A 19,143-nucleotide genomic window follows, 5' to 3' on the forward strand; every position below is an offset into this window, starting at 1 on the left:
GGGGACACTTTGTTGTTGGTGAAGCACTCAGTTGCAGTGGAAATCAAATAAACCATGGGAAAAGTTGGGATGAAATCATAAAGGGTCTTTGATGCCCAGTAAGGGGAGTATAGATATCCCAAGGGAGGAAATAAAGGCAAACGAAGAATGCCTAAGCGGCATCAAAACTCAATGAGAAAAGATAAAGGCAGGTGGGAGTGGATAAAATGGGTGAAGGGGGTCAACAGGTACAAACTTACAGTTATAAAATAAAGAAAGAAGTTATGGGGATGCCATGGCAGAATGGTGACTGCTGTTAAAACTGTATTGCATATTTGAAAGTTGCTAAGAGAGTAGATCTTAAAACTTCTCATCACAGGAAGAAAAATTTTCTGTGTAGTAATCGATGTTAACTAGACTTTATTGCAGGGATCATTACATAATACATACAAAATATCAAATGATTATGTTGTACATCCAAAACTAATATATGTCAGTTATATCTCAATAAAATATATACATGCCCCCCCCCCCAGAGCAGCAGTGCTCTAACAGTTTATACTGTAACACCATTTGCATGCCTAACAATTACGGAGGACCCTAAAGAGCTTTTGTTTATGTGGGTTATGTCTATCTACTGATGCTTACCATATCAAAAATTAAAAGAAAGTTAAAAGATAATGGCTAACAAAACAAATTTTGGAAATCTATATACGCTGATGGATGACACTGTGGAGGTAAATGAAATTGCCTAAAAGGAGAATGGCAAATATAAAGGCAAAAAAAAAAAACAAAAAACTAAGATAAACCAGTAACAAGGTTAAGTTGGGGACAGTCCTAAAGCAAGATCAAGGATTAAATGGAACCAAAAGCCAAATGAAAGCAAGGAGAGTGTAAACCAGGAAGCTCCTTTTAAGAAAGAGTGTTTGTTCAATAATGTCGGCAAAATCTCACGAAAGAGAAAAATTAAAAAACCAATGACTGAATCTGGAAGATGATTAAGTCATTAGTGACCTTATTAAGAATGGCACAATCAGCAGCTAGACTGTAATAAATTAAGGAATAAAAAAGGAGGTAGGGAAGTCAAGGAGAATCAGAAATAATTTCTAAATTTGCTATGAAAGGAATAAGGAAACTTAAGAAAGTCACTAGAGAGAGAAATAGGGTATGTGAGGGTAAAGATATGAGTTTTTCCATTTTTTCATTTTTTTGGAATGGCTGAACCAGGCAAGCAGAGTTACACAACCATCATCACTAATTTCAGAACATTTCCATCACCCAAAAGAGAAACCCCATTCGCATTAGCATCAACTCTAATCCTCAACCCCTAGCAACCACTGTATGTTTCTGTTTCCATGGATTTACCTGTTTTGAGGATTTCATATGAATGGAATCATGCAGTGACTAGCCCTTTGTATCTGGCTTATTACACTTCGCATGTTTTTCAAGCTTCAGCCATGTTATAGTGTGTGTCAGAACTTCATTCCCTTTTAAGGCTAAATAACATTCCATTGTGTGATATACCACATTTTGTTCATCCATTCATCAGCTTCTACTTTTTAGTTATTATAAATAATGCTGGTAAGACATTTTATGTAGATATATTATCATTTCTGTTGGGTACATACAGAGAAGTGGAATTTGGGTGTCACTGCATAACAACTCTGTGTTCAACTTCTTGAAGAACCGCCAGACTATTTCCATAGTAGCTGCATCACCTTACATTCCCACCAGTAATGTATGAGGGTTCTAGTTTCTCTACATTCCTACCAACATTTGTTATTATCCATCTTTTTTTATTAAAACCACTAGAGTAGATATGAAGTGGTATCCCATTGTGGTTTTGATTTGCATTTCCCTATTGACTCATGATGGTAAACATCTTTTCATGTGCTTACAGGGCATTTGCATGTCTTTAAAGAATTATCATTTCAAACCCATTGCCTATATTTTAATTGGGTTGTCTTTTTCATTTTTGTGTTTTAACAGTTCTTTTTATATTCTGGATACTAGGCCCTTCTGAGATATAGGATTTACAAATATTTTCTCCTATTCTGTTAAGTCTTTTCTTGATAGTATCCTTCCAATCGCAAATGTTTTTAATTTTGATGAAGTAAAATTTTTCTAATTTTTCTTTGGATGTGTTTCTACTGTCAAATCTAAGAAACCACCGCCTAATCCAAAGCCATGAGGATTTAGTCTGTATGTTTTCTTCCAAGAGTTTCAGCTCTCACATTTACATTGCCCATTTTTATCTCATTTCTGTACATGGTCAGGTAAGAGTCCAACTTCACTCTCCTGCATAAGGATATTTAGTTGTCCAGTACCACTTGTTGAAAACATTCCTTCCCCATTAAATTCTTGGCTCCCTTGTTGAAAATCAAGTGACCATAAATGTATGGGTTTATTTCTGAACTCTCAATTTATCCATTGATCCAGATGTCTATCCTTACGCAGTACAGTACAGTTTTTTGTTTTGTTTTTAAATCCCACACTAGAGTGTGAGAAGCAATAAACTTGGAGTAAAAAGAAAAAAACCAACAGACTAGTTCCAGCCATGCCTCTCAATTGAGAATCAGCTATACTAAGACTCATTTCCCTCACTCTAACAGAATTGGGAATTAAGTGAGATGTGAAATTACCTTGAAACAATAAAAAGTAACAAAATTAAGTCTTATTTATTATTTATCTTCTTAATGACTACATTCAACCTCATAAATTATTTTGGCAGCCAAGAATAAAAGAAAGTAACACAGTAAGAATCTGCTTCTAAGAAATAGTGCCTAGCATATAGTAAGCCCTCAATAAATTACTGTAATTAACCATTTTCCAATTGCTTTGTATTCTTTTCATTCATTCTCAATAACTATTAAGATTGTGGAAAACCAACTGATAAATTAAAATTATTATACTTCAGGTTCTTTCTTTAGCAATTATTTCCTTGGGGAAAAAAAAATCAAGTACATGTCCCTTAGGCTATTTCTAGTTTTTTAATATGATTATCCAATACAAGCATTTAAGACGGTTCGCCTCATGACATTGAATAAGGAAAGGAAAATTAAGAAATTATTTAGCTCAAAGCAAATTCTATAAAATTTAGTAATAATCTGATTTATTTAGTTGGTAATTCTTACAGTTTCTTAGTTACAATGTATATCCTTTATATCCTTTAAATTAAAAAATAAAAACAAAAACGTTTTTTGGTTGTAGTAGCAAAATCTGTTCAGAGAAAAGAGCAACTAAATTACTCAGCAGTCAACAATAGGAAAATAATTTCTTTCACAAAGTTTTACTCCAATAAATTTCAATAGTGAGGTCTAATTTTTTAATAACTGTATTGAAAAATAATTACCTACCATAAAATTCACCCATTTTAAAAGTGCCCAATTTAATTATTTTTAATAAATTTACAGAGTTGTACAACCATCACCACCATTCAGTCTTAGAACATTTCCAAACCTCAGAAAGATCCCTTGTGCCCATTTACAGTCAGTGCCCAGTCCACCCCAGGCAACCACCAATCTACTTTACGGATGATCCATAAAAATGGAATCATAAAATACATGGTCTTTTGCATCTAGCATAATGTTTTGGAGGTTCATTCATGTTATAGCATGTCAGTAGTCCATTTCCTTTTCTTGCTAAATAGTATTCCAAGTTTCTTTATTTTTATATCTGGTATTAAATGACCCACAAACAATTTTATCCTCTTTCACGAGGTTAAAAAAAAAAAGTTGCCAAAATTACCTACTTCTTGTATATTTCCCTACTGTCGCTACTGTCTTTCTAAAATCCAAATCTGATTACCTTCTCCTATACTGAAATCTCTTCAATGGTTACTACCATCAACCTCTAAGACAGTCTACATCCTGTCTATGTCCCGGCAGGGCATACACAAGGGGCCATGCCATCCGTCCAGTCTCATCTCCTCCTCCTTTACTGAACACTCAGCCAACTATCTGTACTGAGGTGCATATGGATCCCCCCCCCTCTCTTCTATCACTTTTATGCCTTTGCACTCATCTACTTCCCAGCCTGAATTAATCTTTCGGAGTCCAACTTGAGACATTTCTTAGCACCAGTCTTACTTTCTCAGCAGCTTCTGCTGTGATCATTTTACTTCTTATACCACACCATAACTTTTTAACTCTATCTTACCCAACTCATGCTTCCAGCACCCAACCTTCTGTCTGAACATTCCTGGTGTTCAAGAAGTATTTGTTCAATTACACTGAATACATTCTGACCACTAGCGTTCTTCTGCTCACTTCATTAAGGAAGATCAACTGCACTCTAAAACTCATGGCAAGAAGGACCTGAAAGTAGTCTAATACAATTCAAGGTCTAGGGCACTGGTCTATAAAATAGGGTGTACTTCAGGGGTCAGCAAACTATGGGCCCAGCAGCCAAATCCAGCCCTTGGCTTGTTCTGGTAAATAAAATTTTATTGACGACAGCCACACTCATCCATTTAACATTGTCCATGGCTGCTTCTGCCCTACAGCAGTGGAACGGAGTAGCTCTAACTGACCAGGTGAGCTGAAAAGCCTACAATATTTACTACCTGGCCCTTTAAGTCTGCAAACCCCTAGTATACGTCATGATGTGACGGAAGAAAGTTATCAGAACTTCCTTTGTTTAAGTTTTTTCATCTCATCTTTTAAAATTTTATTTTTGTACATGTGTTCTAATATTAATATACAGGTATATGTGTGTGTATGTAAGTATACATATATAATATCTAAACAGAAAAATGAACAAAAATTGGGGATAGTGCATGCCCATATTACATTTTTTTTCTAATACAGGAGACTCAACAAAAAAAACAAAAACAAAACCTATTAAGTCTTAGGACAAATTTTAGAATTTACTTGAGAATTTGGCAACCAAGGTTATTATGTGAACAACTGGGTTCTGTAAAGTGCTTCAAAGCACAGAGAAAGAAGGCTAGAATTAAGCTTTTTTCCAAAACAAAATGCTCAAAACATCTCTAAAAAGTCTTTTTACTGAGCTAAAAATGTTATTCAAATAATGCAACAGTGCTAATATTCTTCAAGTTGAATGCAATAAAATATGAGCTATATAAATAAACTGCTTCAAAGGTGGTTGTATCTTTTAAAAAAATTATTTTAACAGACAAATCAAATGCAAATCTGTCCTTCAGAATCCTGAAGCCCAATTGCCTGATAAACAATCAATACATGATAAATATATAAACTAAGAGAAAACCTCACTAATTTTTTTTTTAACCCATCTGTATTTATAATGCAATTCTGTAACCAAAATGTTCCTTGGCTATGAAAGTAGGCTATTTCCCTTTAAGACAACAGATCCTAATCTACAGTTCTGAAGGGCCCAGGAAATACCAAATTCCTCCCCTTACAGAGCTTAAGGTTAAGAGGTTATTAGTTTCTAATAACTCAAAAGTTGGGGTCTGATCATCATCATCAACAAATCTATAAACTAATTTACCAATTGAACCTGGATTTATCAGGTTAGAGTTATCATTCTATGTTGAATCATATTCTCCAACAAATAGTCACAGCCCCCAGAGAGAACTACACTCTACTCTGCTCACCTTTAAGGCTTTCTCTGAGGCCTTCCGAGATGACTAGCATCAGACTTTTGAGGAAGGCTAGCCATTAGACAAGGCTTTTCCCCACGATCTGACTGCTTGAAGTGACATCCAGGATCAGGTCGATCCTGTATCCAGGAATCATGACCCTCCCTGAGGCACCAGTCATCATGAGACAGTCAGTGCACTTTGGCACTTCTTGAAAACCACTGGGCTGCTCCTTTAGCTGAAAGGAAAAAAAACATCAAAACCACAACAAACAAAACAAAGGGGGAAAAATCAGTAATTCAATCTGAAAAGACAGAGCGTGGGGAAAAATACACGAAAACAGCCTTGTCTAGATCAAAATGTAGCCTCGCCTTGATGTAAAGATCATAGTTCCAGTCACTGCACAAAGTGTATTCCTATTACACAAATCTAAAAAATTTAAATCTATTTTATTACATCTGAAGAGAACAATTGAAAATGGAAGTTTATTAAAAAAAAAAACTATTTATGGAATACAGCTAAATAAGTATAATGAAGGTATTTATAAAAGACTAGCAGCCTATGTCATATGTGAACATGCCTCACCAGGAGACCAAGTACTCAACTTTTCATGCTCTCAAATTATAATCTGACTTAGAGAGGCATTAAAATATAACAGGCTGACTAAACAGAGTTTAACTGGCAGAAAACTGCTAATACAGTTAAAGCAGATCTACAACTATTCTTAAATTACCTACTAATGAACAGAAAAGAAACTGGGCTTGCGTCCTCCTTAACTGACCTGACACTAGTACAGACTGTCCCCCCACACACAATGCTCTTGTTCTAGCATTCTGAATTTCAATGTTCATGTTTACTTGAAATGAACAATTTTAAATGTTCACATCACTATGGCCTTAAATTTAAAAACTTGAAGACCTAATAAATAATATGATGACTTAAGGCTTATTTATTTAATCTGCTTCAAAATAAAAACTCTACCAACATCCAGAGATAAAATTCTGCTTATTTCTATTTTTAAGTACAAAATACTTTTCCTAGGACATAATGTTAAATGCAAGAAAAAGTCTTTGAGCTATTGTTTTAAAAGTTGGCTCATAATTCCTTTAAAACACCAGTACCCTAAAAATGATACTTTATCAAAGAATTATTTTATATTTCTTTCTACTATGTACCCAATATCCCCATTTCAGTTAAAACTACCAACATCTACATAGATCTCAAGTTGGAAACTTTGAAATACGACTAAACTATCTTTCTCTTTTTTTTTACTCGTTTGAGAATATGACTAAAGCTACAAACCTCCATCCCCCAGAAGAATGTGCATAATTGCACAAATGGGCAATGTCTAGATTCAGTTTTCAGGGAATTCACAGAACTTCCTCTGAAGCTCAAGCCTAGACCTTGGTTCAGAACCCCTGTCGAACACGGCTTTTTTTTTTCTCCCACCTTACCATCTCTGAAGACTGCTTCGTTAGCATACCTATCAAATCTCTCACATTTCTGCCTTTCTGCTCAGCACCAGCTTAGTCTTAGACATCCCATGTTTTTCCTGGATTATTCCATGTAGTTTGTGAATTCTTCTCAGTTTACCATCCTTCAACCTATTTTTTTTTCCACCCTTGCTTGCACAGTAAGCTTACTAATGCAAATCTGATCATGTGACTTGCCTGATTACCAAGCACCTCCAATCCCTCCTCTGCAAATGTTAACAGAATGATGACCACTCTCCTTTGGGTGGTTATCTTTGGCCTCTACCTACATTTCAAGCAATCACCCCCCGCCCCCCGCCTACGCTTTCCATACTCCACTCATATAATTTATAGTCTCCCCATACACTGCTTTTATGACTTCCTACCTTTGTACACTATTCCCTTCTCCTACAATGTCATGGCTCAATTTCTTATTCATCTCTCAAAACTTATCTCCCCTGGTTATGCTCTCTCAAAAGCTTCTATTTATTTCTGCCATGAGATTTATCTCGTGTATACAAATACTTACTTACTTGCCTATCTTCAAATACATTTTCTAGGGGCAAGGGCCTTGCTTAATTTCATCTTTGGTGTCCCCAGTACCTAAAACATAGTAGTACTAAATATAAATGTATGGTGTGCCATTATTCTTGTACACAACCAAAGTTACTATGCTTCACCAAAAAAAAAAAAAAAAAAAAAAATTGGTGAATTAATCTAAAATATACTTTAAGAATTCAAAATCAAAACAATTCATTATAGAAGGGTATTTCAGCAGGAACTCTCTAGAAAGCAAAAATTAAGTGTAACTATCACCAATTCTTTATAAATTGCCCTCATCTGGGTCAAGTATATTGTGTTTGTGTGTGTGTGTGTTGGTGTGTAAATATATATTAAATTTTTTTTTAAATACTACTACTTATGGACATCCAAACTAGGAATTAAGCACAATAAGGGGGTGCCTGGGTGGCCCAGTCAGTTAAGCATCCGACTCCTGATTTTGCCTCAGGTCATGATCTCAGGGTTTTGAGATCCAGCCCCGTGTTGGGCTCTGCGCTGGGCACGTTTCTCTCTCCCTCTCTCCACCCACTCCCACCACCCACTCTCTCTCAATCCCTCTCTCCCTCTCTTTCAAAAAAAAAAAAAAAAAAAGGCATAATAAGGATAATAGAATACTATGCTGTCTTTTGGATAAAAACTCCTTAAGCCAAGGATAACAAGCACATGACAAATAATATAAATTACTCCCCTTTTCTTACCCTCTCCTCCTCTACCTCATCTTATACTCAGAGCCAAAGAGTCCTCCTCAATTCAGCATACCATACAAACAGTAAATACAGACTGACTGTGGTTGTCACAGAAGTTAGTATTTCAGGGCTATCCAATAATCAATTCTAAGCCACATCAAACACAATAGTCACAGAAGACCTACTGCATATTCCTTGGAAACCCATTCCCAAGTTTGACAATTTCAAAAGGTTGTTTTATCTTACACAAAATATTTTGCTGGCATTGAAAGTCAAAATGGTTGTTTTGCTACAGTTGTACATTTTCAAATGTATATTTTATAGTTTAAAAACATATATTTTTACAGTTACATTGTGTTCTAAAACTATGGTTTTCAATCTGTGTTATCAGAATCAACTGGGACATTTTCAAAAACACAGATTCCCAGGTCCCTGTCCAGATCAACTGAATCCCAGAATTAGAACAGAATTCCAGAATTAAAACTGAGCCATATATATTTTATAAAACACCCAAGGTGATTTTGATGCAGCCATTTGAAAACTAATGTTCTAAACATCATAGCAGTCTATATACGGAAGAGCTACAATCAGAAGAGTAATAGAAACATCTCTAAATAAAATTTTCCTTACATGTATAGTGTCTCTGATTGCTTATTGGTTCTGACAGGCTAATAAAGGAAGGGTGAAATTGCTTCAGCCTCTGAATAAAAACTACTTCGATATATCTTATCACAGAATTCTAGATAATAGATTAGTTATTGTAGCCACACAGCTTCATTAAAGAGTGGTCAGCCAGTATTTTTTAAAAATTATTCTACTGCAGTGCTTGGCTAGAGGCAATCCTTAAAGAGTTTTTCTTTCCACATGACCTTGAAAAAAGATATATTCAATAAGAGTATTGCAACTGTGTTGCTGAAATTCACTACAGGTTATTAAATTGAAACATTTCATCAACTTCTTTATTGTAACTTACATATTTTCAATATACTAATAATTGCAGATATATACATTTCTACAGCACACCAGGAATAATAAATCCAGGTGTTGAGAGAACAGGGCCCCAAGAATGGGTATAAAAAAGAAAACGCAAATGATCTGCAACCAACAAATTCTTATTAAATGTTTTGAAAAGTTGAATTGACAGAAACTAACATATAGAGTAGTGTTGTACATATGTACAGAACATTTTAACCACAGGGGGGCCTGGGTGGCACAGCGGTTAAACGTCTGCCTTAGGCTCAGGGCGTGATCCCGGTGTTAGGGGATCGAGCCCCACGTCAGGCTCTTCTGCTATGAGCCTGCTTCTTCCTCTCCCACTCCCCCTGCTTGTGTACCCTCTCTTCGCTGGCTGTCTCTATCTCTGTCGAATAAATAAATAAAATCTTTAAAAAAAAAAAAACAACATTTTAACCACAAATTAAAACAGGAGCTAATTTTGACATTGCTACTGAGTGCCTGGTAATATCAACATAAAAAGGCAACACTGCTAAGGGATAAACATGACAACTCAAAAATGCATTTACACACAGATCTGTTTGATACATTCTACCATACTACGATGACATTCCTCAAAATTCCTTAGAGGTCTTTTTAAAAAAGAAAAAAAGAAAAAGTTGCTCCAAAATTCCAAGTGTACTGGGGAAAAAAACAACTGTTTTAAATATGTATTTAAAAGTCTCAAGTGACATTAATTAAAATAGTTTTGACAGCTTCTGACACATATTTTTAATGACTTTACTAAAACAAAAACATTTTATGGAGGAAGAGGTGAGGTTCTGAATTATTTCAGGTACTAGAAACAGAACTCAAAAAAATCTGCATTGCCTTGATCATACAGATTGCAAAGAGTTAAACATAAACTACAATTATAGGCCCTACAGATTATTCTTATAAAAGGTAAAACCATTTACGTTGCAAAGAATGATCCAGAAAAATCGCTAATACCAATCCACATCTCAAAGACTGATGTGAATTCTGCATCAACTTTTGAGAACTGACAAGTTGAAAAATAAGACCCTAATCTGTAGCCACTTGAACACATAGCTGAGATTACTCAGACATTTTCTTCCTACAAACACATGCCCTTTCTGAGCATTTGCCAAGAAATTATAAAGTAGTTGTCCTAATGTGTCTTAAAAGGCTGGGAAAGCTCACAATAAGGCAAAACTTTTAATGTCAAAAGCCAACATTTTATTTTTTATTGCAAATATCTTCTCTGAAATGTTAGCCTCCAGGGCAATCATTACACTGATAAAGAGATGCAGAAACATTCTTCAGCATATAGAAATCTCAATATTTGAAAGATAATACTACTATTAGCGCTTTCAAGGAAGAGAAAAATAACTGCTACACTATCCTGGAATGTCATTCATCGCCAAGAAGGTACTGGCAGGGTATCTTCTGGCTACTTTGTTGAGCAATATAGTTAGCCATGTGTTCCTGGAATCATAGTAAGAATAGTTTTCCATTGCAAAACAGTGCTAGATAGGACCTTTGCAGAAAATTAAAACCAGAAAAAAATTTTTTCAATAACTCTAATTACAATTTTGTAATTCTACCAAACCATCTGATACATCAGTATGATAACATGATGAATGGTACTGTGAGTAATTGGCCATAGTGTGCTTATCAACAGCAAGGACTACTACCATAAGGGTAAGCAATATAATTTTCTTGTGTATCAGAATTCAAAGTTCCATCTAACTCACCCCTCAAACATGAAAATATTGCAAACAACCAGATTTATCGAATAGCTACATTTAAAAAGAAAAAAAGAGGCAAAAAATACACACATACTCTTCCAACACAGCAGTCACCAAAAGTCCTAGAGAGTTATCCAAAAATACAACACTAGAAACAAACTCATGACACCTCAGATAATCGCCTGAACTTTCATTAAATGAAGCCAAAAACGATAATTAAAGTCATGAAATAAAGGAAAAAAGGTGATATACAGCTCAAGATTTTCACCTACAATACAAAGCTGTTACTCTCCTACCTCCTAACACACTGCTAAGTGATGAGCTGTCAGAGGAAATGGTATTCCTATCTTATTTTGACAAATAAGTTATAAGAAATTGGGTCATTTTGTCCTGAACAAACTTAGCCAGGTCAAAAGACAATATGGCACCAAGTTTTTCCATGAACTATTTTCTAGGCTCAAAACAATTTTATACCAGGCTTCTTTATAAATTTCACAGATACAGGCTAAAAGCCACATCCTAATACTAAATCATCCACAAGTCCTTGAATTTAATCAAAATTAAAATGACCATAAAAATTCACATTACAGTGGATTTGACACATACACACAACAGGTAATATTAACCCTCCCCTCCCTCTTCAGTGCTCCCATACACTTAGTATATATCTCTATTTTATCATTTATAAAACCATTTAATAGGCAATCTCCCTGTTAAGACTGTGAACTTAAGAACCAGAAATCTACCCTATTCATCTTTGTTATCCTCACTGACTAGAAATGAATGCCCTGGTCATAACAGTCAGTCAATGAACACTGAGTGAACAAGAACATAATACCTACATTACAATTGTATAGAAAGTTGAAGTAGACAAACAGGAAATCAGGTAAATAGAAGATAAATTTTAAGACAACAAAAAAACAGAATCAAATATAGAGAGGCATGAGATACAACTGGAAAAAAGCACTGGTCTGGAGGTGCTGGGATGTCTTTGGAATTTACATCAATTCTAATCCAGATTTTGTAAATAAAAAATGCTGTAACCTTGAGCAAATCACTTTCCTCCCCGGGTTCTCAATATCCTCATTTGTAAAATAAAAAGTTAAGACTATGTGAGTTCTATGTTGCCTTATGCACCATAAGGATGATTTTAAAGAAACAGCACCAACAGATCAGATATAATACCCCATGTGAGATAGTATAACTCTTAAGCAAAGGATATCATTTAGGTAGGATGCACAGTTCCATAAATATTAGTAACAGGTCACATCAATAGCAGCCAGGGCCAATAAAAAATTATACACATACAAATCTAATGTGGAAATCACTGATACATTCATTCATTCAATAAATCTAAAAAAGAATCAAGTTTTGCCAAAGGCAAAGGTTAAGAAATCTGAAGAGAGAGACAAAATGCAAAACTGTTTGTTATTCCCTAGAAATTATGACAACATAGATCATACGCAGCATGCATGTGCATACACACATACACACATACACACATACACACATACATACATACAAGAGCACAACAAAAGGCATCTTTACGCTTTTTATGATCTGAAAGGCTCCTTAAAATGAATCACATAATTTAATTATTTGGGCTACAATAGACCAACATTTCCCAGTATTTTGGCAAAAAGTAAGCTTCAGCTATATGCACATATGGGGTACATTCTCTCTGCCCCACAAGAGAAGTCCTGTTGGGACATTAAAAACGAAATATGCAAAGGATCAAAGACATTCTTAACCCTGAAAACCAAACAACTCACAGACCTTCCAACTATATTACCATAATAAACCTTTACCTTAAAACAAATGAATCTTCCACCTCAGAAAATACTAATTTTCATCTTGATGACTACCGGACTCAATACAGTAATATCTATAATCAGTATTTTTTAATATAAGCACTGTTCTTAATATTTGCTAACTATCATAGAAGACAAAAGAGAACTAAAAGATTACGATGCTTTCCCCAAGAAAATCCCAATCTTACTTGCAAGGTAGTTATAGGTTACTGTAAGCACACAGTCCCACTTCTGCAGTATCCCTCCCAAAAACCTGGGAAGAAAGGTGAACAATTCCAATATCCACTGATATTTCAAAATATGTTTAAAAGTTAAAGGAGTTCCTACAAGACAAATATTACAAACAAAACAGATCCAGATATATGGGAACAAAATATATTGTACCCCAAAGGGCATTTCTACAAAGGCAGCAAGACAAAGCACCCTGAATGAATAATCTCACATGTAGGAATATTTCGCAACAAAAAATAGAATACTTTTTCAGTCATCATAACTACAAATCAGGATCATTAAGGATAAAACAAAACAAACCACCAAAAGACTTCATTTATACAAAATAAAGTTGAAGAAATTAATTATTATGTGTTCTATTAATAATACCTTATCAATACCTCAATCTTCCTGTCAAATTTTTCAAAAGGGAGGTAAAGTGGGAAAAATCAACTTCAAAGTTTCAAATTTAAACTTAAGCAACGTTTCTCCTGCTTGTTCATATATATAATTAATGTCTATCTGTTCCTGATAGTGGCAGGACATAATTGGCTATACACGTCAACCCAGTTCAAGAAAGCCCAGAAAACCCTTAGGTTCAGCTATGTAGCATTCCAATGCTACTAATTATATAGACTATAAATTCGATTACATAGAACATAATTATTTAATTATGAATTTTAATCTACCTAAATTTTTCAGCTCTATCTCCATGAATTAAACCCTAAATTGCCTTTAATATCAACTGCTCAAACAAAAAATTCTGGTTCTCTTCCAACAAATCAAGATCCGGTAATGACAACACTACTGGCTCCATTGCTTCATGATAAAACAACACTATACTCATTTTTCTACAGCCTAGCAAGCACTTTGACACACATTATTTCTTTCCAGGCTTCCAACAACCCTATGAGGTAAGGCAAGCATTACCATTTTATTTCATGGATAAGGAAAGAGATTTGGAGAAGTTAGGTAACTGGTACAAAGTTCAATGCTAGAAAGGAGGTGAACAAAGACCAGAACCCACATGTCCTGACTCCATGTCCAAGTGACATTCCACATCACACAAATGAAAGTCTAAAGATCACTGAACTTAAAAACTATAATTTTCCTACTTAATCAAACCCTTTGTAAATACAAGAATTAAGATAATAAAGCAAATGCAAACAGTAAAAAGGGGAGTCTAAACCAACCATCTATACAAACATTTTGAAAAACAAATACAGTTGATCCTTCAACAACTTGAGTTTGAACTGCACAATATACTCAGGTCCACTTACATGCAGATTTTTTTAAATCGAGTATAGTACTATAAATGTATTTTCTTTTCCTTATTTTCCTAACAACTTTTCTCTAGCTTACTTATTATAAGAATACAGTATATAAGGCATAGAACATACAAAATATGTATTAATCAACTGTTTATGCTATTGGTAAAGCTTCCCATCAACAGCAGACTGAGTAGTTAAGTTTTGGGATAGTCAAAAGCTATACACAAGTTTTCAACTGCAACTGCACCCCCCCCAAGAGTTCAAGGGTCAACTGCATAAGGCTCAAGAGCAGTTCAAATACTACAGTTAAAAGAGTTAAAATCAATCTATTATATTCACCCTATCACACCACACACAACCAACTCTGCATAATGCATGCTAGCAAAGAATAGGTGGGGTTAGCTAGATATCATTTACTATAATGATTTGAATAAAAATGTGTAAAAACCATCACTTTTCCTAGTCTTAACCTTCTCTCGGCTTTGCTCTAGTCTAGCCTAGGAGTCTCCACAGTAGAGTGACAATCCACTGAAATATGGGAATTATTAGAGCACTGTGACCATTTTTTCAACCTGAAAATAAGATTTCCTTTTCACTAAACAATACACTATATGAACTGACACTATCACCCTCACATAAACTCAAAAATACAATTGGAAATTGGGGATAGGCCCACATTTTTTTCACAGAAGGGATTCCTATTCAAGAAAATCTGGAGGGGCGCCTGGGTGGCTCAGTCTTTAAACATCTGCCTTCGGCTCAGGTCACAATCCCAGCGTCCTGGAATCGAGCCCCGCATCAGGCTCCTTGCTCGGTAAGGAGCCTGCTTCTCCCTCTCCAACTCCCCCCTGCTTGTGTTCCCTCTCTCACTGTCTCTCGCTGTCAAATAAATAAATAAAACCTTAAAAAAAAAAATCTGGAGATCATTGCTACAGAGAAGTAGGTAAGTCCTAGAAGATAGGTGACTCTCAACTGCATCAAATAATCAAATCTGCTTAAGGTGTTTAATATCCTACAGTACATATACAAGTAACAACTTTTCACCTGCAACTGCATAATCTATGCTGATAGGACTATAACTTACCTCATCCTGGACTCCACTGGTAGTAGTCAGCTTGCTCCCATCAGTAATTGTAATAATTATTGCTGGCTCCAAGAAAAAAGGGTTTCGTCCCTAAAGTCAAAAAACACATTAATCATATTAAGGTCTAGACATCAGCTCAATTTTTCTGAGTAAAAAATCAATTTTTAGACCACTGTACATATCCACCTCTCTTGTCAAGTTTTATGCATAGTATATACTTTTTGTACATTAAAAAAAGTTTCTTACACTAAACGGAAGTTAACCTTAAAGGAAAATTAGGTAGAGGAAAAGAGAGATTTTTCACTTCTTTCTACATTTTTGTATTGCTTTAATCTTTATGATGAGCATTTATATTTATGTAACTAACTAAAAATACTTAATTTTTTAATAGGGACCCTACAGTTCAATTCTAATAATTTGACATATTGAGATATAAAAAATTAAAACAGACAATATTTTTTCTAAGAAACTTCTTAGAAGAGAAAGGCAAAATAGTAGATGAACATTAGAAGGAAATATAATTTATGCTTGTAATCAAAGTGTCTAACCAAGTGACTGGATACGTGGATGGAAGAGCTCTAAAATCAGTCCCATGGGAACACTAGGGCTACTCGGAGCTTAGCAAAATTTAATGAGTCCAACTTGAAAAATTAAAAAGGATGGTTACTTAAACTGCTTGGCAAAAGAAGGTACAAAAACAACAGTAGCAAAGGCAATGGAAGATAGTGTCATAAAACTCTAACTGCTCTATATGTAGGGTCAAATAATTTCAGTATCTTCCATTCAAATCTCCAGGCAAGTTACCCTGAGTACTACGGTCAATTCTAGTGGACACATTTTGTGAGGGAATCAGATAAACTTAAGCTTATCTTTACATATAAATGGCTCTCATTTAAGATATTAAGCATATTCATTAAGCACATTTAAGACAAAATTATGAACGAACGAAAGAAGTTCAACAGGGTAAACCTTGTGTTTGAAATCAAAGGTATCAAACTCTCTGCTACTAACACTGTTCAAAAAAGGACAAAATGAAGTTTTACTTGATATGATGTAGAACAGCATATGACAAATTTTAATGTGCATATGAATCACTTGGCAATCTTGATAAAATGCAGGTTGTAATTCTGCAGGTCGGGGTTGAAGACTAAGGTTCCACATTTCTCACAAGATTGCAGTCTAGGAGATGCTAATGTCCACAGACCATATTTGGAATAGCAAGGATGTGGAAAGGTTATATGCACGTAACGCTCTATGGTTCAATAAACTTCCCTTACATTTATATAACTCTTAATCACTAGCATATTACAGCACATACTTTGTTTATTGCATTTACAAACACTTCTCACGTACACTATGATTACAACTAATCTTCATAAAGTGGGAGGGGAGATTTGGTAGTTGAAAACTTCTTGATCAAGTTACACAACTCATAGGTGGCATATACATTTTTCAAACTGGTGTCCAGGAGATAACAATTCCAGATGGAGAAAACGTCCTCTGGTCAAATTAAAATATGTTGGATATAACCTCTAAATTTCAAATGCATAGTAGCATCCAAATGTTACAGAAGACTTGCAGGGGAAAAAAAACCACCCATGAATTTACCTTCCCTCCTTCTCTACAACATTCATGGTAAATGGAACACATTTTGGGAAACATTACACTATACTGTCACACCATTCACCTCCAAGAGAAGACTTCTACGCAGGTCTTCTCATGGATCTAAAGACGGGCAATGTTCATTCTTGCCTCTGAGCTTTGACTGGCTCCCCTCAAATAGAATGTCTTTCCTTTTCGCTGCCCATAACCCATCCAATTTCTAATCCTTCTGCAAGGTCCAATTTAAGTCCTCTTCTTTTTCCACGAAGGCTTCCCTGATTAGCCTGCCCTTAAATAATTAGTTCTTCCTCATCAAATTCTAATAGTGGCAATTTTCAGACTCAATAAAAATACAGACACAATATTTCTTCAAATAAAGTTGGATTTGGAGTGGTTTCATGGAGTACATTTTGTTTTGTTTTGTTTTGTTTTTAAAGATTTTATTTATTCGACAGAGACAGCCAGTGAGAGAGGGAACACAAGCAGGGGGAGTGGGAGAGGAAGAAGCAGGCGCATAGTGGAGGAGCCTGATGTGGGGCTCGATCCCGTAACGCGGGGATCACGCCCTGAGCCGAAGGCAGACGCTCAACCGCTGTGCCACCCAGGCGCCCCCATGGAGTACATTTTGAATACTACTGCCTATAGCAATTATCCTCTCTCCTTCTCAAATTATTTTTAATTTAATATAACACCTTGCAAAACAATATGAATATACTCAACACTACTGAATACACTCAAAAATGGTTAAGATGGTAAATTGTTAATGTGTTTTTACTACGGTTCTTTAAAAATACACCATTCTTGTATTGTTTGCTATGATTTCATGTGTTTGAATCAACTGAAGGCAAGGGTCATGTTATATTTCTTCCTCGGCACTGAGCACAAAATATTTAAGCACTGGGAACTTAAATACTCACTGATTCACCAACTGTAGTTTAATACAAACCTACCCAAGTTCACGGAACCATTTAGAATTACTCAAACTCTAACAAGCTTCAAAAGAAATATACATGTCTCATCTTTACTTCAATATAAATACCTTCTCTAACTTACAATTTGCTCATGAATTTACTAGGATACAAGGACATACTACCTGCCTTCTATATCTGTCTTGCCATCCACTGTCCATTTATTCATGTTTGTCATTCAAATATTTACTGAGTGGCTACCATACATTAGGCATTGTGTTAGGTGCATGATACATAATCTCCAATCTCACAAATAATAAATGTACATTTAACAAAATCTTTCTTCCGGTCTCTACAAATACCACTGTAGATCAAAAACTGGCAAAGGGAGATAAAAGACCAAGATGTGCTCGTATCTTCAGTATTATTGTACCTTGCTTCCACCCTTGAGCTAAAACTGCTTTGTATGACTTGCTGCCTTTCAAAAACCAATCAGTCAATCTTTTAAAGCCACCACAACATGGACCAAATACTTTCAACAGTGTTTCTGTATCACCTCTACATTTTAACCTAACTCAAATTGTCTTCCATATTTTCTGAATGAAAGTACGACATCCATCAATTCTTATTCCTATGTAAGCACATTGAGAATTATCCTCTGGAGGCCAGAAAATTAGTCATATCTATAATTAAAGAACAATGACCTGTGATGTATTAAGAATCTTATGGACGGGGACGCCTGGGTGGCCTGGTAGGTTAAGCGTCTGTCTGCCTTTGGCTCAGGTCAGGATCCCAGGGTCCTGGGATGGAGCCCCACATAGGGCTCCCTGCTCAGTGGGAAGTCTGCTTCTCCCTCTCCCTCTGCCTCTGCCTGCCATTTTCCCTGCTCCCCGCACACACACTCTCTTCTGTCAAAAAAAAAAAAAAAAACTTTATGATGATGTCCATCCGAAAACTAATATGTACTTTCTTAAAGACTGTAATATCTAAAAATCAACTTAAAATGAATTAAAATTTAGCCAAGTCTCTCAGGTATTAAAATTTAAGCTAAATTTGAACATCAAAATAAAAGTTACTTTTTCCCTGACAACAAGCTTTTAGTTGAAACTTTACTGGAGTCATACACATAATACTTTCCACAGAGGCTAGGCCTGAAATTATGAGAATAACGTACTTGATAATAACAATAAAGCAGTTTTGTTATCTCATTTAACCCTAAAAACTTGGTAAGGTAACATATTCACTGAGATTAAATAATATAATCCAAAGTCACCTAGCTGGTAACTGGCACAGC

General features: G+C 35.3%; 1 protein-coding gene across 4 annotated transcripts in view; it reads right to left on the reverse strand.

Annotated features, from left to right (window-relative positions):
- INTS6 (integrator complex subunit 6) overlaps nucleotides 1-19,143 on the reverse strand; it is a 178,770-nt gene that overhangs the window by 53,012 nt on the left and 106,615 nt on the right. For all 4 annotated transcript variants that reach the window (XM_048215535.2, XM_048215534.2, XM_026493208.4 and 1 more), the window contains one exon: nucleotides 15,340-15,429. In XM_048215535.2, the coding sequence (XP_048071492.2) occupies nucleotides 15,340-15,429 (90 nt within the window). The remainder of the gene's footprint in view (nucleotides 1-15,339; nucleotides 15,430-19,143) is intronic.

This window comes from Ursus arctos, unplaced genomic scaffold, assembly GCF_023065955.2.
Source record: "Ursus arctos isolate Adak ecotype North America unplaced genomic scaffold, UrsArc2.0 scaffold_10, whole genome shotgun sequence".
NCBI lineage: Eukaryota > Metazoa > Chordata > Mammalia > Carnivora > Ursidae > Ursus > Ursus arctos.